This window comes from Haplochromis burtoni, unplaced genomic scaffold, assembly GCF_018398535.1.
Source record: "Haplochromis burtoni strain Fernald_Lab_line unplaced genomic scaffold, NCSU_Asbu1 Contig_84, whole genome shotgun sequence".
In the NCBI taxonomy this organism is placed as follows: domain Eukaryota; kingdom Metazoa; phylum Chordata; class Actinopteri; order Cichliformes; family Cichlidae; genus Haplochromis; species Haplochromis burtoni.
In genome coordinates, this window is record NW_024582445.1 from 71,835 (window position 1) to 95,277 (window position 23,443).

The 23,443-nt window shown below is 38.5% G+C and overlaps 2 protein-coding genes across 5 annotated transcripts; one reads left to right on the forward strand and one right to left on the reverse strand.

Annotated features, from left to right (window-relative positions):
* Nucleotides 1–81: 81 nt before the first annotated feature.
* etfb (electron transfer flavoprotein subunit beta) lies at nt 82–7,899 on the reverse strand. 2 transcript variants are annotated; one of them, XM_005925514.2, is made up of 7 exons: nt 7,881–7,899; nt 3,263–3,421; nt 2,785–2,943; nt 2,606–2,668; nt 1,866–2,024; nt 1,459–1,670; nt 82–727 (listed from the first exon to the last, which is right to left on the reverse strand). In XM_005925514.2, exons 2-6 carry the CDS (start codon nt 3,365–3,367, stop codon nt 1,500–1,502), a joined length of 657 nt encoding a protein of 218 aa, XP_005925576.1. In that variant the 5' UTR covers nt 3,368–3,421; nt 7,881–7,899; the 3' UTR covers nt 82–727; nt 1,459–1,499. The 2 variants fall into 2 exon arrangements, with proteins under 2 accessions (XP_005925576.1, XP_005925574.1); XM_005925512.3 differs by lacking the exon at nt 7,881–7,899 and adding an exon at nt 4,783–4,937.
* Nucleotides 7,661–23,398, forward strand: LOC102312289 (upstream stimulatory factor 2). 3 transcript variants are annotated; one of them, XM_005925509.3, is made up of 11 exons: nt 7,661–8,083; nt 8,556–8,596; nt 8,824–8,930; nt 10,040–10,159; nt 11,414–11,567; nt 15,505–15,592; nt 17,585–17,623; nt 19,700–19,758; nt 20,120–20,214; nt 20,349–20,477; nt 21,339–23,398. In XM_005925509.3, the coding sequence occupies exons 1-11, from the start codon at nt 8,049–8,051 to the stop codon at nt 21,426–21,428; spliced, it is 957 nt and encodes a 318-aa protein (XP_005925571.1). In that variant the 5' UTR covers nt 7,661–8,048; the 3' UTR covers nt 21,429–23,398. The 3 variants fall into 3 exon arrangements, with proteins under 3 accessions (XP_005925571.1, XP_005925572.1, XP_005925573.1); XM_005925510.3 differs by lacking the exon at nt 17,585–17,623 and having other exon boundaries at nt 7,662–8,083; XM_005925511.3 differs by lacking the exons at nt 7,661–8,083; nt 8,556–8,596; nt 8,824–8,930 and adding an exon at nt 8,937–9,894.
* Nucleotides 23,399–23,443: the final 45 nt, after the last annotated feature.

Consider the following 23,443-nt stretch of genomic DNA (forward strand, 5'->3'; position numbering starts at 1 on the left):
AATGCCTTGCAGACTAAATTTAAAGGATAAAATGAAACTACTGTAAACTCAAAGGAAACGCCAAGAGACCAGACACAGCTGTAGATATGAAAAAGACTGGCTGCTTTATTGTTATTGTGATGTTCTGTACAATCAAAAGAGAACTTAGGCGCTTACGGTAAAATTCCAATTTAGGATCACGTTCCCCTGCTCATACTGAGAGACACCGTCTAGTCAATCCTTGAACTCAGTCACAGTAGTCAAGATATTAATGCTAGCAGACATCTTCAAATCAACATGTTGGGTGGTTCTGTATTTACATACGTCATTTACAAAAATTGCACCTCTTAACATGTCTGACTACAGATATACAAGAATTAACAGATGAGGATGAAGCAGCTGAAATGCATCAAACTGGTGAAGTTTGGGTACAGTTCAATACAAACAGCAACATGAGTGATGGGAAGATTCTGGGTTTAAATTACTGCATAAACACCGCTTTTTATAGCATTGTGATATAATGAAACAAATGAACTACTCTGCAAGTTCAAATGCATACACAAGACAAGATGATTCTTTTGGGCTTGTCTGACTGCAGGACAGTGTGTCTCAATATTTTTCCACTTCTATCAGTACCTCCCTGCATATCCTCAGGAGCCACAGTTTCAAACAGAGGGATTAGACCAACACATAAGCTTGTCCTGTGGTTGGGCTTATGTAGTTCAGTCTCGTTATTCATTAGAGAGTCCTGCAAGGAGAGAAAATAACATAGATAAGTAATTCAAGACAAGAGTAGCAATTAGCATCTTTAATTACTTTTTCTTTAATAGCCACAAGACACACAATATCATTTGCCATAACAAAATAAATGTGACTTTTTTCCCCCTCAAAATGAGATGAGATTGTTATAAAAAAGGATAATAATGCTCTACACAAACAATTCTATCATTCATCACAAGAGTTAATTTTACTGCACTCTTAAAAAGTTGTAATCAAGAGGTAGATATAGGTCTATTGTGGATAATTAATTTGTGGTATGCAATTTTCTTTTACAAATTCATTAATGATGCATTGTTCCTTTTCCCAGAATACCTTAAAATTAAAAATACTCTATTAATCTCTTTTTGTAAAAAAAAGGCCTGTTATAATTACTTGATATAATAAAAAATGCATACCTTTTTTCAAACAAATATAGTTTAGAGTTTGCACAGAAATATAATTGTGGGATTTTTAAGATATAGATACAGGTGGAAAGGTCATAAATGCATGAAACCTATTAATACTACGTAATACATGGGATCGCCAGCCGAGAAGATCTAGCATACGTTGCTGAGGCACACTGGCAAGGGGAAAGAAAATGAAAATAGCAGGTGAGCTAGAAGGTGCTTAGTCATGCCAGAGAAAATGCCCCTGATGTCTTTAAAAATGTAACTTTTTGCTCAACTTTCTGATGAAAACTATTAATTCACTGATACTCACCTCTGTTAGGTTCTGCACTCCCAGCTTATATGCTTAAGCCTCTATACCCTCCCTGCCTCTTTCAGTTTGACCACTAGGTCTTCCACTGTCTCCACCTTCATCCCTGCCTGCCTCTGTGGAGGCTCCTCCACTTTCAACACCTCCAACCGTGAAGTCACGTCCACCCCCAAGTCTGCAGGCTTCACAGTAACAATCTTCTTCTTCTTGGCTTTCTGAAACAAGTTATGCACAAAGGGTGAATAAAATAATTACTCCTCTTTTTAACTACTTTATAGCAGGTTAGGTCTTAAAGGTAAACCCAGCAATTACAGTCAGAACCCGTCTCTAATCTTGTCCCAGAAATCAGCAACATGATCTTAATGACTTTTTAGCATCTTTCGTTTCTGAACATCATTTCAGCTGCTTACCATGATATTAGGCAGTGTGGCATATCTGGGGGTGTTGAGTCGAAGGTCTGCAGTGATCACTGCTGGTGTGTTGATCTTAATATGTTCCAGACCACCATCGATTTCTCTGACCAAATTAATCTTGTCTCCTTCCAAGGACACCTCTGATGCAAAGGTACCCTGCAATGTGAAGATACGTATAATTTCACAAAATAAATACATTAAAAAAAAATTCACAGTAGGATCTCCCCTGGGAACTGTTCCTCTATTTTCATCTGCTACCCATTATATGGGACTCAGTTAATGCCATCTGCTGGTTTGCTAGTGTAACTACAACTACAAATAATCTTGACTACAGGAGTAATGTATGTAACCCAAATTTATAAACAATTTTTGACATTTACATTACAATGTCTGTCTATCCAAGTGCCCAACCTGGACACTGTAAATAAGATTAAAATGCTCCGTTTTAACCAGCCAAAGGAGAACTTCACTCCATCTATCCAGGCAGCCTTTGACTTTGGATTTGTTGATATGTGCAGGACTACTGTGGATCTTACTGACGCAAACTAGTGTTTACCAACTTTGATAAGGTTAGTGAAGGCTATTGGGAACAGGAACATATCCTCTTATCATTACTGCTATACAACACCCACGAAGAAACAGAAAATCTACAAAAAAAAGAAAAGAAAGGAAATAAACTGATACCTACATAATTATGGGGTCAAATATCTCAGTGCTACTATTTAAGGTAGTCTTACCTGAGGCCAGTCCAGTAAAGCTGCTGTCATCTGGCCAGTCTGATTGCAATCATCATCGATGGCCTATGAAATAAACACAAGTCCTTAATTACTTAACAGCAGTGCAAGTATTCTTTAGAGTACGCAAACTAAGAACGCAATTTGAGAGAGTGTGAGGAAAATAAACTGAAATCTTTAACCTGTTTGCCAAGGAGAATAAGCTGAGCATCCTCCTGTTTGGCAAGAGCTGCCAGGATCTTAGAGACCTGAAGGGGTCCCAGGTTTTCATAGTCTTTCCCACTCACATCCACATGAATGCCACGGTCAGCCCCCATGGCAAGGGCAGTACGGATGGTCTCCTGAGTTAGAAAAAACACATGTAAGAGAACTTTTCTTTGGCTTGATGTTTGATGAAAACCCTGAAATTATAATCGTTGATAACCTTAAACATATTAAAAGTACATTTATGTTAACATCATAATAATCACTTTCTGCTTACTGTGAGTCTGACAGGTTATATGCATGGGATTTCAAAAATTCTTTTACATGTAAAATAATACGATCGATCGATAGATCGATCAATAGATCGATCGATAGATATCTCAACTTGCAGCAGCTCCAAAAAACTCCAAAAAGCAGTTAACTTGCTAAATTACTGTCTCGCCCCAGCTCATTCACCTGCGACTGCTGTGGCCCACAGCTGACAGCCACAACCTCCTTAATAAGCTTCTTCTCCTTCAGCTTGACCGCCTCCTCTACAGCAATCTCACAGAAGGGGTTCATTGAGTGCTTAACGCCATCTGTCACCACGCCAGTGTTGTCTGGCTTCACACGGATCTGTGGAGAAACAAAACAATAACACGGGGTCACTACAGAGGAGCTAAATTAAAGAAACCTGTCAAACACAATGACAGAAGCTTAGAAATGAACCGAACCAATACAAGGTGTTAAAAAGGTAAATACATCTAGTGATGGATATTTAAACAGATTTAATCTAACTGGCAGAAAACCTTTAACTAATCTTATCTTTTTTAAAAATTGGTCTGAAATAACCAATTCTGACACCACTGGCATTGATGTGCTACTATAATCACTTCTACTCTTTTGGAAAGTCACAAAGGTAGCACTGTTGCTGGCACTGGGCAATAAGGCCTTGCTTTGGAGCTGCTGCGACTTCCATGCCAAATTGAGAAAAAGTATATACATCTCAAGGGACTGGGCAGGGTGTTGCGGAAAAGGTCTTCCACAATTGTGGCCAGGATATTTGCAGTATATTAATGATTTTTTTTATTGTCATTGTATGACAATAAAAAACATTAAATTAAAATTAAAATAAAAACATTAATTAAAAAAATAAGAAAAACCTAGTGGCTTTAACATTTCTGTGAATGGACCCTGCCATAAAGTCAATATAATGAAACTTCACTTATACAGAACACTTACCAGTTAAAAATTCAATTCTTGCAGTAATCAGTCAGTCATATAAAACACGAGTGATAAAATATAAAATAACATCAGAACACTTAATCTGACATTGCAAGCACGCGTGGGCATTTCCCCAAACTGCACACAATTTAAAATGGGAAAAAAATAAATAAAGCCAATGCTCTGAAAGTACTGACCTCTTCCTATCAGACCGCTGAAGATATAGTAATCATAGTCGCTTTAACACTGTGCGGATCCTGCTGAGAGCAGCTCAGGCAGGACTGTTCTTGCTGCAACATACACCAGCTAGTATTGCTTATTGATTATGGTGCTGTACCTCAACTGAAGGGTAATGTTAAAAAGTCAAAAATATTCCCATTTGAATAACTGTTCCTGCAACATACACGCCTGGCTTACAAACTACTTTAAAATTTGGGAAAGTCACTGCCCAGTTTGCATGGAAGTTATGCCAGAGGTTCAAACAGACATGTTATACAACTTGCAAGAAGTCGTTTGCTGCCCTGCTAAACACAAACTCAGCTTCTCAGTATTGTGCATTAAATAAATGAATACATGAATTTGGCTAGAGACAAACAACTTATCTGTCAAAATAATATGACCGGTCAGTGGTGTGGTGTTGCTCTTGTTTCCACAACCAACTGACGATTTTAGGCTAACATTAGCTAGCAGAGCACAGAATGTCAAATAAGTGAGCAAAGAAAAATACCTTTAAAATCGCGAAAGAAAATAGGTAATTTGACCTAAGATATTACCTTAACTGCATAGTCAATGACACGCTTAACTCCGACGAGAACACGGCCAGACATTGTAGCTGAAACGTTTAAATATAACAGACAGCTAGCGCTACACAGTCACCGCAATGAACCTTCACTGAAGAAGCAGTCGGAATTATTTCAGGGTGAAACCAGAGGAGAGACTAAAGTGACCGCCCCCCACTCTAGCCAATGAAATGTTGGCATTATCCAGCGTTGTAGGTTACGATTGGCTGTCGTGTGTAAGTTGGTTGCTAAACTCAACAAAAAGTCGCCGGTCGCCGCAATTTCGTTGATTGAATAACAGTTCGAACTTACTGCGATTGTTGCTGAATGACACTTATATCACTTCCATTACTATCGTAATGAATATCTTATTGATCAACTTGGTTAAAATGAGTGAATTACGATGAACCACATACGAATCACACGGTGCCCCACATATCTATGTAATAAACAAAACCCAGAGAAGAAGAGTTCCGCTTATATGGGGCAAAGGTCACGAATAACAGAGTGACATAATGACAATCATATTGAGTATCAAAAAACGTTTTAACTCCACCTGATAGACGATAAGTCAGTGTACTCCTAGTGCCAGTCCCTGGCTAAATGGGTTGGGTTAGATCAAAAAGGTCATTCAACATAAAGTTTTACCAAATCAAGCATGCGGACCATTAAGAATGCTATTTACATGCAGGTTGCCATCAAGGTGCCAATAGAAACTGTGCTACTAGTGGCCGGAGACAAAGAAACAGGAGAGGGGAAGGCATGTTCAGAGCCAACAAGAGAGAAAGATAGGCGGGAATGAGTGTGTGATTGTGAAAGCGAAAGAGCTGGCTGATAATAATGAAGCGAAGGAAGGTAGATATATTGCGTTTAGAGGAGACCAGGTGGAAGGGAACGATGGCCAGACAGATGAGGTCAAGCAAGAGTCTCAGTGGACTATAACATTATAGTCTTAATGATAAAATTGTGAGAGAGTAAGGAGCAGGTGGAAGAGAGCCTGGAGAGGTGAAGGTCTGTTCTCGAGAGAAGAGGAGTGAACGTTTATAGAACTGAGATATAATATGTGTGTGAATAGGAGGAAAACAGGCATAACAGTGAAGTTGGTTGAGTTTAAATACCCAGGGTAAACCCAGTATTGGCATTATGGATAAGCCTTGGGGGTCCAGGCCTGCCCACTAAAGCCATTATGCCACCTCAGTTAAATTCTGCTAATAAACTTGAATTTATACAATTTGGTAATGAAAAACATAAAGACCAGTACCATCAGTAAATTATTGCATTGCAAACTCAATTTAATTATTCAGTTCACGGCAGTTTAGTAATTCTACGGCAATCATGTTAACCAGGAGGACAATGAGTGGATAGGCCTATGCAGGTCAGACTTTGGGAGGTACTTCTCATGTCTGTCTGACACTAAGAAAGATCATTCATCAACTTGTGCATTTGGTGTTAAAACAAGAAAGCTGCAAAACAAATGGAAATGTGTTGAGGATATGTGCTCATCTCTCCTAGTGGATGGTGAGTTCACTGATCCCCCTTTGCATTTAGAGAAAATCTAGCTCCTGCTTTGTCTCTTATAAATGGCTACATTTCTCTGTATGTGTATTATGTGTGTACAGCTGTAAGTATGTATAACATGTATAACGTATGTATAACGTATAACATAATGGTGATTAGTGACAGAAGGATAGTAGCAAGAGTGAAAATTTACAAGTAAAATGTATAGTTTGGAGATGGTAGCACTGGCAAAAAGATAGGAGGCAGAGCTTAAGATGCAAATATTTACATTGGGAGTGACCAAAATGAACAGGATTAGAAATGTGTACATCAGAGGGGCAGCTCAGGTTGAGCGGTTTTAGACACAAGGTTAGAGAGACATGGCTGAGATGGTTTGGACATGTGAAGAGGAGGGATAGTCCATGCATTGCACTAGGATGCTGAAGATAGAGCTGCCAGGCTGTTGGAAAAGAGGAAGACTACGGAGGAGGTTCATGGAGTTAAGGAGGATATGCATAGGAAGAAGAGGAGGCTACAGATAGGGTGAGAAGTAGGCAGATAGTCTGCTGTGGGGACCTCTAAAGGGAGCAGAAGAAGGAAGAAATATGTGTGTCAGTTGTAAGTTTATCGTGTATCAGGTTGAGTTAAAAAGTTAGAAAAAAAAAAACACACACACAGACAAAATATTCAACTGTTTTAGCCTCCTACATATGGACATCACATTTTTGGGTTGTCTACCAAAATACAAAAATTTGGCTCTTCAAGGGCCTGATATCCACTTACAAGGACATTATACTTGCCACTGTTCTATCGAAATTTAAAACGAATGTCCTCATATGTGGATCTTATTTTTCTCAGAAACAAAAATCAGGTATAAAAAAATCACGTAATTCTTTGTTTTTACATTCATCAGGTCCCAATCAGCCCAAATAGCAAAGATAAAGTAAAAATGCATGCCATGAAAGATTTCGTTTCTTAGGGGGTTAATATGTATAATATAATATGTCCAGTGTTCACTGAAAATGTGTTATTAGCACACTTGTTTTGCTTTACTTTCTTTCTTTCGACTTCAGTTTGTTTTGTTTTTCTTCTTTTGGCCCGCAATAATTAGTAAAATCGTGGAGGCAAAAATAAAAGAATAGTTTGAAATAATCTTCTAAGCTTATTTTGCTTTTTGTTATTAGAATACACTTAAATGCCACTTTGTACGCAAGTCTTGGTGTTAACGAAGACTAATGCGCTCATAAATAATAACGATGTGGCATTAATACCTTGCTGGTTCAGATCTGAGCCAGAACATTGTGCCACTCTCTCGCGCATTAATAATAATTTTTTTTTAAAAAAAAGCTACGTGCATAAGTTACTTGTGGAGCCTGTTCGTTACTCCCAGGTCACCGACAGAGAAGCTTTTTGTTTGCATTTTAATTGGTTTGCAACACTCAGTGTCTTCCCCACGCTCTAGCTGATGTTAATTCGCACTTTTATGGTCACCGGTGGGGGTGAGAAACCGTAGCGAAACGTTATCGACCGTGGAGACCGTGGTCCCCGGCAAGCAGCAAATCCCTCCGGCGCGACAGCTGATCGAGAGGAGTTACCTCGGATCACCCAGCGACATCAGCAGCGGCCTCCATTTTAACTTCGACACCGAGCCGTACCTCACGTGTCCTGGGCTGTCTCTCTCACATGACCCGAGTGTTTGTTCCCGTGATCAGCACTTCCATCTCCGTCTGTGACACCGAATATCACTTTTTATTTCAACACTGATGGATATGCTTGAACAGAGTCTGGACACCGCAAGGTAACTCGGTCAAAATGGCTAACTGAAAGAAGCTAGCCGCAACATGCTATTTCACACAGCTAGTTTACGACGCTAACCAAGGCCTTACTTATAAAGTGTTGTCAAAACGAATTTAATGTGTAGACTACAGCTAAGTTAGCAACACAGGTGGACAACTCTTTAAGCGGTATAACTTGGTTATATCCAAGAATAGTAGTGTTCATAGTTAACAGCTGAGAGAGCTTAAGCTAGCTTTTAAAACAAATAACTATTCTCAGCCACTCTTGGTAAACCAAGGGCAGTTGCTGTGCTGTGTTTTTCATTATAATTGTCCTGCTGGCTGACTGACTTCCCAGACATCACTTGCCACCCCTTACGGTGAAGTGGAGGGTCAGTTATTACTTTCATTTAATACATTGATATATAATTTTCACAAACATTAGCTGGTTGCGTAGCTTCTAACAACTGAGGTATTTCTGTATCCGCTTTGCAGCCAAGAAAAACAAGAAGAGGAGGTTGTCCAGGGATCTGAAGGTAAGGATTTATTTACTAAGCTGTCTTTGATCACACTGTAGTTTTGTGTGCGTACACAATACTTTATAAAAAAAAAAAGCCACAAGCTCTTTCCTCAGTACACTTGCTTTTTTTTATGTGCTGCAACATTGAGCTTCGTTATTTGCAGCTACACTCGGGGCTTGTTAGCTGTTTAGTTACTTTTTCCATTCTAACTCCTGTTTCTTTATCCCCCTTTTCCCTTGAAGACGGAACAGGAGAAGAGCAGACAGCTGTTACAATAGCCAGTGTACCTCAGGCTGCAACATTTGGTGACCATAACATACAATATCAGTTCCGCACCGAGGGTGGGCAGGTAAGTAGTTAATGGATGGAAGTGTGGACACTACTGATTGTTGCTGTTTAATACCCATTTCAGAAAGCGTCTAAGTGTTCCTAATTGCATAAGGGCCTAGACAGTTAGAATAAATTGCCTCTGTTTAGCACTTATGAGAGTACACAAACAGCACAGAGTGGATAAATGTCCATGGGGTGTTTGTGCAGCACGATAATTACCAACTGAGAACTCTCAGCTGCATATTGATGGAGGTGGTTGAAAAGATGCTTGGACATATGGCAAACAACAGTGAGTGATTATATATGTTGAAGAACCATACTCCCGACGACAGTCCTTAATGTTTAGGCTTACATTTTCTTTTTATCTGATTGTTTTTCTTTTTCTGTGTGCTTTGACACCCTCCTCTATTACAAAGTCAGGAGGAAAGCACTCAGTAAATTCCCTGAAGGTATCAATGTTTATAGTCTTTTTTTTATAGCCTCAAAATTGACTGTTGACCTTTGTACAAAAGTGTCTCCTTCCTGTTCACTATGTGGTTTTCACACCACTGTTGGTCAGTGGTAAACAATGGGTCAGTAATGCCAGCATATACACTAAAAAAGGTATTGTGACATTCATGTTGGTTTACCCTTACTGGGTGGTTTGCGCTGGAGGAAATTGAGTCAGTGATCCATGTGGTTCAGGCATAAACAAGACTAGTGTGAGCAATCATGTGATTTCAGTCTGGTCTGGGATTGGCATGAGACTGCTGTCACATGTCAGTCAGGAGGAAAGTCACATGATAGAGGGATACAAATACTGATTCTTCGAACAAACAAGCTCATTTTCCTTGCTATTTAAAATTAAATCAGGCGCATTCTGAAGCGTAAGCATATTGTGGGATGGTGAGATCAATGCACAAGTGAGGTTAGAACTGTAGTGTCAGGATACTAGGCTGAGCAGTACGGAAGCAACAGATATGATAAACAAATCAACAAGTCAGGTAAGGTGCTGTTTTATACACGGTATGATTGAATAATGCAAAAAAAATACATAGAGTAAGGATATAAATGGGGAAGCAACTAGTTGCTCTCTTTGTTTTCTTCTTATTCTCTCTTTTTACCCAAATTTGTTTTTCGTCTGTGCAGGTGACGTATCGTGTTGTCCAGGTGACTGACCAACACCTTGATGGAAGAGATGATGCAGGAGGAGCAGTGAGCGTTGTCTCAACAGCTGCATTCACCGGGGCTCCTCAAGCTGTGGCACAGGTATCAAAATTTTACACTTTTGACTGGACCAAAGGGAAACCACTAGTAGTTTAAACCATTTTTTAAAGCTTGCTTTCTTTATTTACGTGTTAAAGGATAAGGTGGAAGTTAATTTCTGCGTATTTTCATTTGCAACAGTCTCACTGAAAACAACTAAAACCAGTGTTATTCTAATTTCTTTTGTTTCTTTGTACACGCTTGTCATGTTTTAAAACATCAAGTTTACAAATACTGTTAAAGACATGAAATATATCATCGATCAGTATATACATCTATTGGCTGAAAAGTAGGTATATGAAGTTATTACTGTCTCAGTAATATTATTTTAGCTATAAATTATGTCTGACAGTGCAGAGTGTGGCTGTAAGTAAGGCACACAGCCATGCTCTTGTGTTGAGTCATGTTTTTTTTCCCCGCTTTATGTAATGTTTTATGCAGACCAACACTAACAAAGATTGCTGTCTATGAGTGAAACAAGATGGTGTAACCAGTTTTTGGTTTCAAGCTGGTAAAATAGTATCAACTTGCAGAAAGGTGTGTTGTTTTGGTTACTCCTAAAAACAATTATGCTTATTAGCAAATTGTGAACTGTTGTGAGTACTTTTGAGTACACAGATAAAGCTTTTTGCTTTATATATACAGATAAAGCTTTTTGCTTTATCTGTATATATAATTCAAAAACGTAAAGTTAAAAAAAAAAAAAACGGTGTTGTATATCTATTATTATCAGTTATTCTCACCAGTTTTCCATATCACATCATCTCTACTTCACTGATTCACTGAAATTGCAGCAGCGGGTGTAATTTCTCTAAGCTTGCCAAGATGGAAAAATAGTCTAAAGAGGGAATTGTGTGCCCGAATATAATATCTAGTCAACACAAAGTGAGTCACATAGGTGTATAGTTTCAATGTGTGTAGTGCCAATAGTTGTAGCACAAGAACTGCAGTAACAGTCGGAGCACAGTTTGAGCTAAAAATATGCAATTTTTCTAGCAAGAACAGACCAAATTTGTTTTCATTAGTGCTATACTGATGGCTTTACTGACCTTGCTATTATCCCCGCTAACAAGATCACTGCTGCTTCTTTGCCTCCCTTTATCCTAGCTGTCAAATGGAACTGTGTCTTGCTTGGGGGGGTTTAGCAGGGATACCAGTATTGAGTCTGACAGAGGATGAGGTGTGCGTTTACCTGCTGTGACTGCTCCATTGCTGCTTGTTCATGGCTCTCCTCTGTCTCTCTCTTATCTGTCACAGGCTGTGATCCAGAACCCTTTCAGTAATGGAGGAAGCCCAGCAGGAGAGGCAGTGGGAGGGGAGACCCGCTTCGCTTACTTCCCCGCAACTGCGGTGAGCGACGGGACTGTGTCTGTGCAGGCCGCCACGGACCCCACACTCACACAGGCAGGGGGTGAGTCAGTTCTCACACCTAATTTGGGCTGGGGCTTATCACAGTGCTGCAGAGCTAATTAAGCTATTATTTTCAGTGACAAACAGAAGTGTGTTTTGAAGTACCTTAAGGAGAGAATAGCTGTCCTTTTTTTTTATTAGTGAAACACGATCCTGACAGTTTGAGCTGATAACAAAGAAATCAGGGCCATTTACAGCAGATACAAAGAATAAGCAATATATCTAATCCCTCCCTGTTGAGATAAATTATCTATGATGAGCCTCTAAATATCAATATTTTCATTCTCTATGTAGCTTTTATAAATAGATTTCCTCACCAGCTTGGGTGACTAACCCACGAATCCCACTGGTGGTGCTTTATATGACAAAAGCGGGTGAAGTAATACATGTTCAATTCATATTTACATATGTTCACTAACATATATTTGGTGAGGAAGAAGCAAAGCAATCCAAATATGATAATGACAATTACACTTGCTTTTTTATATATATATATATATTTATTTTTTTTTTACAGATGATAAACCTAAATATGTGTTGCAGAATCAATTTGCTCTGTGATTCCTTCCCCCCCATTTGGATATTTTTAATCAGTAAGTTATTTTAAAATATAATTTATGATGCTGGAGAACGCAGTTTTCTCCAACTGTGAATCAGCAATTTTTAAGGGTCATTAGATCTTTATTAAAGTTGTAATAATTATGAGAAATATTTTAAATTGCACATACCCAGCAGCTCATTTTAATCTGTTTCAGATTCCTAACTTGGTAATGTGATGGAAACATTTTTTGCCATGACTAGAGTTTGCCTCCTCCAAGTCAAATATTATCAGACGCCAAAATTAAATTTGCCATGTTTACCATGTTTACTTGTTTACTTCATGTCACATGTCTTCCTATTCTGCTTCTCCTCCTCTTTCCTACCATATGCCATCATCTGGCTGTACTACCCGTCCTTGTGGTTTTATGCTGGTTGTCCAGGTCAGGCTATCATTGGCTGAAGCTGTGTTCACTGAGCGCTGTAAGTGCTCAGTTGACCTAGAGAACAAGATCTAGGCTTTAATGCCTTTTTTTTTTTAAACTAAAAAATAAACAAAACAAAAAACTGCCATCTACCTATTATGGATTATTCCGCTAGAACTAGCAAGCACACTGTTACTGCTGGCTGGCAGTTGACTGTTGGATGGTCATTATTTGTCTTCAGGATTGTTATGAAAGAGTCGAACATTGTGGGTCTCTAAGGATTTTATGTAGGAGAATGTACAGCCTGGACAGGAGTTATTGTAGGAACTTGTAATTCATCACCCAGTGTTCCTGCTGCTGGCGGTGCTTCTTGCTGTCATTTTGGCCCAGACTTGGGGTCTAAAAATGCTTGAAACTGGGATTCAACGTATCTTCAACATAAATCTATAGACCCAAGGCTGAAAGAGACAGTTCAAGTGCCACATTTAAGATTTTAGCCCTATACCTCATACGATATCATATTGTCCACAATAATTTTGGTATAACTATTTGCGATACATAAAAGTGTCTCGTCTTGATAAATATAGCATTTATGTTTGCTAGGGTACACAACAAGTCCAAGCATGTCTTAGACTGAGAACTACACGCCAGCCTCCAGTGATGATTTAGTGACCAATGCTTTGCAAAATACACAAGAAAACAGTTCACCCTAAAAGTAGAAACAGCAAATTTGTTTAACCACTTGAAGCAAAGGGCATACAACCAGGCTATGAAGAAGATGCTAGCTGACACAAAAATAAACAAATGCAGCTATTACTCTAGTTGCATTTGGTATGACTGGAAAAGCAAGCATTGCATGAAAATTACTCATGTGTTACATGGTAGAAAAGTAGGGCACTAAGCAGTTGTTTAAAAAGCTCCAAGCAAAATCCAAAATTCTGGATAAAAAATATTGTTAAATTTCAATTTTATTATGTGCTCTTAACTAAAAATGTAAATCTGTTTTTGTGCGTTGGAAGAAAAACACCACAAAAACAATTAAATGTAACTCCCGCTCATTGTCTCACTTACCACTAATACGTATAATAAATTACAGCTTTGTAATTTAATAAACTGGAATTACACAGTTCCACAAAAACAATTAAGTGTAACAGTGCAGGCTGCTAAAGTGTGGCTGGTTTAAGTTGCTTTTTTGTTAAACTAAAATGTTAGACAGTTATATTTTATTTTACCTAAAAGAAAAAAAGGTGGAGAATTCCCTTCATTTTGTTTGCACTAATAAATGCTGCTGCCTGCAAGCTGCAATCACCAATAAAATGTTCAATATTTTTCTTCTGTGTCATCAAAAATAACATTTCCTTGAACTACTGTGATATAATTTTGAGACTACATCACCCACCCCTAATATCCAATGTGACCTTACATTATGCATTGTTTGTGTCTTCTTGAGAGAGATGGATACTTTGGACACATAGAAATAAGACAATATTTTGCTGACTATAACATACATGTGGATGTATGTAGTAGTTTGTGGCAGCAAAACTACACAAACAAGTAGCAGGCACATGGCACTGAAACTTTCATAGTAAAAGAACAAAAAATGATTTACTTTTTTCTGTTATTTTGTAATCCAACTCATAAACATGATTAAAAAACACAAAAATGAAATGAGTTTAAAACCCCACCTGAGCTCAGTCACGCTCCAGTAAAACACCTATGTAGAGGCACATCTGGGGTCACACAAGGTCATTGCATTGATTCCTTAAATCATTAGGTTTCTTTGATGTAGCTCATCCATTGCTAATTACAGACATAGCTTGTCAAGCTCATGCAGCACATCCACACACACACTGCTTTTCTCTCTCGTTGAGCATTGTGTGTCTACTTCCATCACATGACTTAAACCCACAGAAGTCAGATACCCTTAAGGCCATATCAGTTGATGCACCTCAGCTGTAACTTGTATAATAGGCTCGGCTAGGTGCAGCTTTAAGAGTGAGATTGGAGCCAAAGTGTTAATGCAGTTTGATATAAAAAGCAAAGCACTTAATGTGCATTGAGCATCTTAAAACATTAAGACGTGGCCTCATTCAGAGGGAGCATCTGCAGTCTGCTTTAGCAGCAGATTGGAAAGCCAGAGTGCCTGGTTAAAAGACTGAATGTACCTTGCTGTTTTCATCTGAGAAATACTGATTTTCTTGTGTGTTTTCTGTTAGTGACTGATTCTGCGTTTTAGTCCTTGATCACATTCTTTGAAAAAGAAATTACTACAGGCTGAATGTTTGTGTCAAGACCTGTTATTTGGGAAGGTTTTCTGTGAGAGGACCTTCATTTTTTGTGGATAGTTTTTTTTTTTTTGTGGCAGAAAATTGTGTTGCTCATTTTGTTTGTCAGGCCAGGTCTGCCATCTTGCTGACCCAGATGACAAGATTAGGTGGCTTAAGATAAAATAAGTGGATTTATTTCTTGATGATGTTTTGGCTCTTGAATGAATATGGTATGAATGAGTAGTGTTAGTAGAATATTCTTCTGTCTACATCTTGATTGTACATGAGAGTTGAGCCTGTTTCTACACAGTTGGCACAGTTGCATCCTTACAAGAAATTTCGGGGTTCCACTTTGCTAGTTGGCTTAAGGATTTCTGTGTTATTTTATCGTTGTGCCAGATGTGGCTTTTCTCTACTTTCCTCCCACAGTTTAATGACATGCACGTTAGGTCAGTCGATGATTCTGAATCAGTCGTAGGTGTGCATGTGAGTTTAAATGGTTGCCTGGCTCTTTGTGTTAGCCCTGTGTTGAGCTGGCAACTTGTCCCTGCCTGTTGTCCAATTTCAGCTGGGACAAGCTCCAGCCACCTTCCCCTGGATCCTCGTTGGATAAGCACTTAAAAAATTAAATGAATCAAGTCAGTCTTCTGTGAAATGTTGAGCTGTCTTACTCTTCATTGTTGACTGATTACACCTGTGCCTTCCACAGGTCAGTTTTATGTGATGATGACCCCTCCTGATGTCATTCAGACAGGCACACCACGAACCATTGCCCCACGAACACAGCCATACCCTGCGTAAGTATCATCTCTGTCATCTGCTGTTTGTGTGATGGAAACAATATTGCCATTGCAGCTTGAGACACATAAAACTAGGCATGTTTTAATTTCAGTGGAGTTTAAAAGTAGATTTAATGACAAAAGCTGTTAAATACATCTAATATCATAATAATAAAGTTACTATGATAGGTTTCAGTTAATTTTGATAAGGGCTTTACGCATTTATTGCAGCAATAAATGATTTGTGTTTAGCAGTGTGGCTCTGCTCTCTTAATGCTTCAGAGTGCATCTCTACAAAACACATCCTTTCAAGAAATGGTATCCATCAGAGTCTGAATTAGTACTGTCATAACAACGAGGGCATAGATTATCATTAAAAGATAAATATAACAGCAATATAAAAAAAAATTGTTGCACTTTTTCAAAAAGCCTCTAAGATTGTGATGCATTGAAAAGACAATAAAGTCTTATTTAACATAGCAAGATGTTCATTTTGTGAATTATCATTCCTGTTTTAAGGTATAGAGTAAAGCAGTGTATGTTTCAACCGTGTGACTAAAAAGGGTTGCTACTGTGTTGGTTTTGGAGTCAGATCTACCCCTTTCTCATACATCTAGTTTCAAAAAGCCAAGATATTGATCCGCAAAATGCTCGAATCGAGGTGGCAGAACAGAAGCTAAAAAATGAAAGGGTGAATATGTCGTAATAAGCCGTTTAAAATAGTTTCCTAAATTCAGAGTTTAAATGAGATGTATTTTCAAAATCAGTATTTAGCACGCTATAACTGTAACTGCTAATGCAAGAGGGGAGTGTAGAAGTAGAGGGGGTTAAACTGCAATGCAGCAGATTGGAATGATGTATTAGTAGTAATCTATCTGAGCAAAAGAGAATTGTCTCATATGAATGAATGTTCTATTCAAACATGACTGAAAGACTACTGTGACGTCCATTTGAACAACTGCAAGGCTCAAATTTCTCAGCCTTGCTGCCACTGCTGTTTTCTTTTACTCAAGGCTGTTTTTCTGCCCAGGTAATCTCTCTTGTGTTCACCCCAAGTTCATGGTTATGATTGATTTTTAAGGATTTCTTTTTTTCTTTTTTTAGCACATGGTAGCCACACATCCTTTTTTTTTTTTTTTTTTTTTAACCTTTCGAACTCTCATACTGTTTAACGCTAAAATTCACAACATGCATTATTCTAATCATGCATCAAAGGGATCCATCTCAGACTCTCCAACTGTTAGCCACATGCTGGTGATTGCTGTTATTAAGATCATCAGCAGGCTCACCTGAGCAAAGGGTTTTAATTTTAATTGCATGCGAACCAAGCTGGTTTTGGCCTACTACTGATTTTTATTCAGAAAAGGGAATTTAAACAAGCTTTATTTATTTATTTCATGGTTCATTTGAGTGCCAAAACACACCGGCACAAGAGCCATAGCCCTGTGAGATTCAAGGCTCATGAATGTCGGCTAGGTTTTGTTTTTTTGTTTTGTTTTGGTTTTTTTGTACCCTGTTTGGTACGAGCCAGTTTTTTGCCTGGTTGGTCACTTAAAAATTAACACGTGACCCAATATCAAATTGAGTTAGCTCCGAACCTAAGTGAATATTCCTCTGATTTCATCCTGGCCTATACTTAACCTTTAACTCGTGAAAGTGATTGGATTGTGGTCAATCAGATAACACTGCTATAAGGAGAATAGCAACCAGGATACAGCACTTTATCTTCTATTTATCTTCTATCTAAGCTGTTTTTTTTACATTTCATTTCTCATTTATTTATTTATTTATTTATGTATTTATTTATTTTTCCAAGAACTAGAGATAATTTTTTGTTCTTCTGTTCAGGACACATTTAAGGGGAGTTGTGACTTATTGTACATGAATAATTTATGATTTTCAGTGACTTCAAATAGAATTATATTTACATGTAAAGTGATGAACCGTGACGTTTTCGTTGGCATGTGAGCAAAGTGAATGAAAACTACCCAACCTATCTGCCATTCACAGAGATGAAAACGAGCTGCTGCAACATGAAGTTTTAAACTGGTGAGGACAGTTTCCACATTTCTCCCCACTCCTCTTACAGCAAATGAACTAATCAAATTAGATCACAAGAAGCAAAGAAGCACACAAACCTCTGCCCTTCACTTTTCTCCACCCCTCCCTTCCTCCCTGGTGATTCTCCCTGCTCTTGATGTGTGAGACACAGATGTAGCAATTTTTCAGTGCTGACCCTGATCCATTGTTGTTAGTACTGCTTGTGGCAAATGTATTTTTCCATTAGGACCTAGAAATCAGGTCATTGTTCTCCATCTGGAAACAAATGGCTCACTCCACACTTTTATTTTAGTATAATTTTCAAAGTGTCCTTTGTTGTAGCCATTTGAGTTTGGTTCTCTTTCAGCCTAGTTTTAAAGTTGGTCATAAAACTATATGGACAGCATTTGCTCTTTAAGTGCATTTTGTTGATATGACAGGGCTATTGAGATAAATTGAGCCAATGGAAGCCATGTGCTTTCACTTGGAACATCTACTTTCAAAATAAGTAGTTATTTGTGACTAACTAGCTAATACTCACAAATTTTTGTGCTCATTTTTTTGAGACAATGACAGTAATATACACAGGATCTTTTTTTTTTTTTTTTTTTTTTTTTTTTTTAAATGTAATTATTATTATTTTATTTTTTTTAGAATTATTTTTCTGAACTCATCCATCGAGGTGATCTGAATCTCAGCCTGCAGTCTCTTGTTTTTCACTGTGTAATTTAATGAAATATTGTCAAGGCCATGGCTTGGTGACATAAAAGCAAAACTTTGGAAGAGGGTGGAGAGTGGAGGTGCATTGGTAAATGATTACATTTGTCATTTTAAAGATCAATAAAAAATTGTGCAGATCTTTTTTGTTTTATACATGCTGTATTCAACATATGGAAAGTCTTCTACCAGAGGAAACGTACTCATAATTTTTGGGGTTTCTCTGGCAGCCTTTACTCTCGGGGGCACTTAAAAGAGGTGTGCAGGGAAAAAACATTCCTCTAGGCATGTACATTTAGTTATTCAAACCGCCATCCACATATTTTAACACTTTGCCTAAGAGTACTGTTTGGCTGCTGAATCCATTATACAGCTGAAATCCCATTAAGATGTGTTGAGATACATGTGAGAGAGCCGTTTGGCTTAGCTGACTATCTCAAACGAAGCTATCAGCAGTCAAGTTGTGTTGATTGGACACAAATTCTCTGCAGTAGACTAGAAAAGATTTGTTTTAAGGCAGACAATGAAGACAAACAACCTCATAGGTCATTTATTACGTCACACAAATTGCAGGCAAAATTGCAGTGGCAATAAGGAGTAGTTTAATTTATTCTCAGAATTTTGTAGTCCCCGGTGTTCAATTAGTGAAACCAACACTTGGTTGTACAGCTATCAACCACAGCTTTAAACCTAGTTGAAAGGAATAACATTGATTACCTTTTTATAATGTAATGCTCTGTCAGGACATCCCGGGTCCAGCCTTTTATGTGGCAGGTGCCCTCAGTGTACACTAGACCACATTTGATTATGTGTGAGTGTGTTATTGGTCTCTTCATGCCATGGTGGGTGGTATGATAAGTCTCCTTGTCACGTCTCTGAGACTTAATTAACTGAATCCTGGGGGAGGTTGCAAAGACAAGAGACAGTTGTGTCATTAGGTGTACACCACAACTTCAGTAAGCAGCATCTGGTTTTCTACAGTGTTGTAATTTTACAGCATAATAAAGCATTACACTTCCTCCAGGCCACACCTGGGAAGAGGACAGGCAGCTAAAGTAAGGAGGCTAGCTGATTCTCAGTATTCCAGACAAGGCAGCTTGGCTCAAGGCTGCAGGCGTCAGGACTGCATATGTGACCTCATAGGGCTGTGCATCATTTAATATTTCTACCAAAGGCACTAACCATCTTCAGAGGCTCATTTTAAATGGCAATAACAATAGGCTTGAATTTAAAGATAACAGTGAAGAATGGTTTTTAATAGGCAAAGGATTTGGAGGATTGGATTGGATTTGTGTCCGATTGTATGGAGCGCAGAGATGGGAGATATTGTAGTGCATGAAAAGTGTTTTATTTCCTGTCTATCTGCAGGAAAATGGATGGACCCCGAACACCAAGAGATGAAAGGAGAAGAGCACAACATAATGAAGGTGGGTAATTAGTCATGATTGTGGCTTTTGATTTCATCAGACAGTCTTAACACAATGCCGTGTGGTGCCTAAATGGAACATTTTTTGATGAAAGAAAATCACTAAGCCCTCACAAAATATTCTGTTAAGAGTAAAAAAAAAAAACAGCATATAATTTTGACCAGCCACTAGAGGTTGCTGTTGAGCTGTCAAAATCAGTCAGGAATGTCGGTACTGACAAGATCCGGCAGATGAAAACCTTGTTTTGTAAATCAGAATGACCTGTGATCTTTTACTGTAGCTTAAATTAGAAATCTGGAAATGTGGCTTGTATGCATATACTCCTTTTAAAAACAGTTCTTCTTTCATCTCTGTTCATCAGTCGAAAGACGGCGAAGAGACAAGATCAACAACTGGATTGTCACACTTTCCAAGATTATCCCAGACTGCAGTATGGATAGCACCAAAACCGGAGCAGTAAGCAGTTTGTTTGTCTTTTAAATTTGCGCTTGACTCATTAATACTCTATAAAAATTATATTTATCACAATAATTATATTTCTTTTTTTAAAAAAAAAAAAAAAAACTGTGACAATGCCTCTGTATTTATAGAGCAAAGGAGGCATCCTGTCTAAAGCTTGTGACTATATTCGTGAGCTGAGGCAAAGCAACCAGAGGCTGCAAGAGAGTCTGAAGGAAGTGGAGAGGATACAAATGGACAATGAGTTGTGCAGACAGCAGGTATGAATATCAGTCTTTGCTCTAGGCTGCAAATGGGGCATCAAGCGAAGTTTCCGTGACTTTGGTAATGTGTAAAGAAGGGCTATGAATGATAATTCAGAGTCCTCCTTTGAGGTGGTTGGGTGTAGCAGATAAATAAACTTGCGCATAATAAGGCCGGCATAGTGGGCTTCATATGTGGCTGTGAAGATTGCCACTGCATTGAATAGATTAGTTTGCTTTATAATTCAATGCAACATTCTTTCACTTGAGTCTCAGAAGCATGAAATCCACCTAGCCCCATATGCATCTTCATTTCTCTGAAACAAACCCCCTGAGACTTCAGGCTGCATAGCTGATCATCACAGCCTGACAAAGTGGATCAAAGAATTTGCACTCAGATAATGAGAAGTGTTACCTGAAATCAGTGCTTTGAGAGACTGTGGGAATAATATACACAGGGGTTGTGTGAGAACTAAGTGCATGCTAATGCACTCAAAAGTATTGTGAAATCTTGCAGCTCTGAGTCTCTTGCTTGAATCTTGGGTCTGCAAGCGATTTAGTGATATATTCTTATTCAGATGCTCAAAGCTGAATATCCTTCCTCAGTCCCTCAGTGGGGAGGCAATGAATTCAGGATTCGCCCAGGGGAAATGTAGCAGAGATGACATACCTCAAGATTTGATAATCCAGTTGGTTGTGGGCATCGGTGTCTTACAGGGTCTACACACACTGCTCTCTAATCTCAGGGATTGCATAGTCCTGTGTATACATTAGTCAGCTCTTATTTTTCAAAGGAAAAAGTTTGGTCAGTAAAGTTAAGGCTGTATTTTGCTGTGGAGAATGTTGTGGATGATGCATTTTTTTCTTCTTTGGTTTAAGATTGAAGAGCTGAAAAATGAAAACGCATTGCTCCGAGCGCAACTCCAGCAGCACGGCATCGAAATGGTTGGAGAAACGCCACCACAGTGAATGAAACCAAAAGAGCAGCGCAGGGCACACCCACTCAGACATATAACTGACACAGTGGGAAACAACGCAAGAAAAAAAACCAACAACAAAAAAACGAGAGACTTTATGGAGAATCACTTTCTTTTTAGTGAATGCATCCTCCCCTGGGTTCCCAGGTTGTGAACCCTTCACAAGCCGATTTTGGCTGCACTTGACTTTTCCAATCGTATTGAGATAACCACCCGCTGCAGCTGAGTAGAAATGTGCTCCAAGAAAAGATGCCCACTCACCTTTATCAGGGTGCTTTACTGTAGGACTAGCTATGAAAGAGACCCTCTGCTGCCCTTCTTTATTTGTATTTATGTAGCTTCATTCATGGACTACGATGTTTGTCAGTTATTTCTTTCCTTCCCAAACCCTTTCCCTCGTTATTAATTTTGACTTACTTCATGCTTTTATTCTGTTTGTGTTTTTGAGTTCTGTATTAATATTTTGTTTTTAGCCCCTTTAATTTATTAGTCTGCTTGCTGACAGAAGCCTTGATGGAGACCCGTTACGATGAAATTTATGCATCCAGTGAAGCCGACATCAAAGTATGAAAAACATGATTCTACAGACAGAAATAATGTGACACACATAGCTTACCTAGACACAAAGACAAACAAGAATCTGTGCTTGCTGATGATTCTGGGCTGATTTATGTAAATATGGCTTCTCATGTTTTAATACAGATGTTACAGAATGTTAAAGCAGATTATCTCTGGGAGTAAACAATCAATAACTCATTAGTTCCATGCTGGCAATTGTCAAAACAATTACAACAAAGTGTGTGCAATCTATGAAGTTCAGTTTGCTGAGGCTAAAATGTGGTTTACTTGAAGTGTTGGGCATTTGCTGGTGAAGTGGTATTTAAATACAAAGTGAAATGTTAGAATGTGGAACATGCAGACACGTCAAACTTCATGTTGTGGAGAGGTGAGCGGGGCAAATCCCAACTTTTGCCACATATTTAGGTACTGTGGGTTTTGTTTTCATCCTTTGTCGGGTGACTTACCTGTGTCCCAGTACATGCAAGAATAATCCCCATGTTTCATTTCAAGCTGTTTGCTCTATTTTGGTATTGCAACACTTCAAATGGAGCTCAACGCACAAGGGGGTGGGGGGCACCCTGGAGAGCAGTGCTCAAAGACTTTGCTCACTATAGAAAATGAGTACACGGAAATTCTGTGTTGCAGTTCTTAGTTGAGCATGACTCATTCTCTACGAAAAGACTAAATAGTTTGCATGCGGGAAACTTGGAAATGATCTTACATATTTCTCCACCCACGCAGGCAAACAATAAGTAAACTGTAATTGGTTGTACAAACAGCAAAAGGCAACATTAATGTTGCTGAAGGTTTTGTGAATGAATATAAATGATGTGTTTTTTTTTTTTTTTGTTGGTTTGTTTTTTTTCCCATTTGGGAAAATGTGAGTGGAAGAAAGATGTCAAACTTCACTTAATAGAGCACGATTGCTTCTCCTTGTATCAACAGCTCAGGATCCAGCAAAGAAAAACCAACACTCAGACCCCTGGCAACATCGGCTATCACATTTTAATATCTCAGACTTGCTTGTGCTTTTAAAAGTGCTGTTCTGCTGCAACAACTGGATTCAAACCTGGGCGATATAGTGCAAGTGTCTGGTCTATCAAATGAGGCTCCTAGCCAAAGTCGAATGATAGATGTTTTGCAGTAGATTTTTTTTTTTTTCTTTACACCTCAGTGAGGAGAGACGTGAATGTGAAGAAATGAGTACTGCTTAAAAGATGGTTGATCAGAAATCAAAGGTCATTCGTGGCTAACTTTTTTTTTTTTTCTTGCATTTCTTTTTTTGAAATGGCAAAAGGAAGAAAAAATCCTCTTTTCCTCTGTGTAGCAGCCTCACTGTTCTCAGGTTAGAGACATGTTTTCTAAGCAAAATGGTGGAAAATAAAACTTTCACTATCTAAACATCTTTGTCTGTGGATCATCGTTTACCAGATCTTGGGAAAAGCT

Excerpts from the sequence above, each read along its gene's own strand:
- etfb (XM_005925512.3), bottom strand. The coding sequence starts at position 4,836 with ATGTCTGGCCGTGTTCTCGTCGGAGTTAAGCGTGTCATTGACTATGCA. Across the intron at positions 2,944-3,262 it reads GTGGGCCACAGCAGTCGCAG|GAGACCATCCGTACTGCCCT; the intron begins GTGAATGAGCTG and ends TTTCTAACTCAG. Across the intron at positions 2,025-2,605 it reads CTTTACTGGACTGGCCTCAG|GGTACCTTTGCATCAGAGGT; the intron begins GTAAGACTACCT and ends TTCACATTGCAG.
- LOC102312289 (XM_005925509.3), top strand. The coding sequence starts at position 8,049 with ATGGATATGCTTGAACAGAGTCTGGACACCGCAAG. Across the intron at positions 10,160-11,413 it reads CTCCTCAAGCTGTGGCACAG|GCTGTGATCCAGAACCCTTT; the intron begins GTATCAAAATTT and ends TATCTGTCACAG. Across the intron at positions 19,759-20,119 it reads AAGAGCACAACATAATGAAG|TCGAAAGACGGCGAAGAGAC; the intron begins GTGGGTAATTAG and ends TCTGTTCATCAG.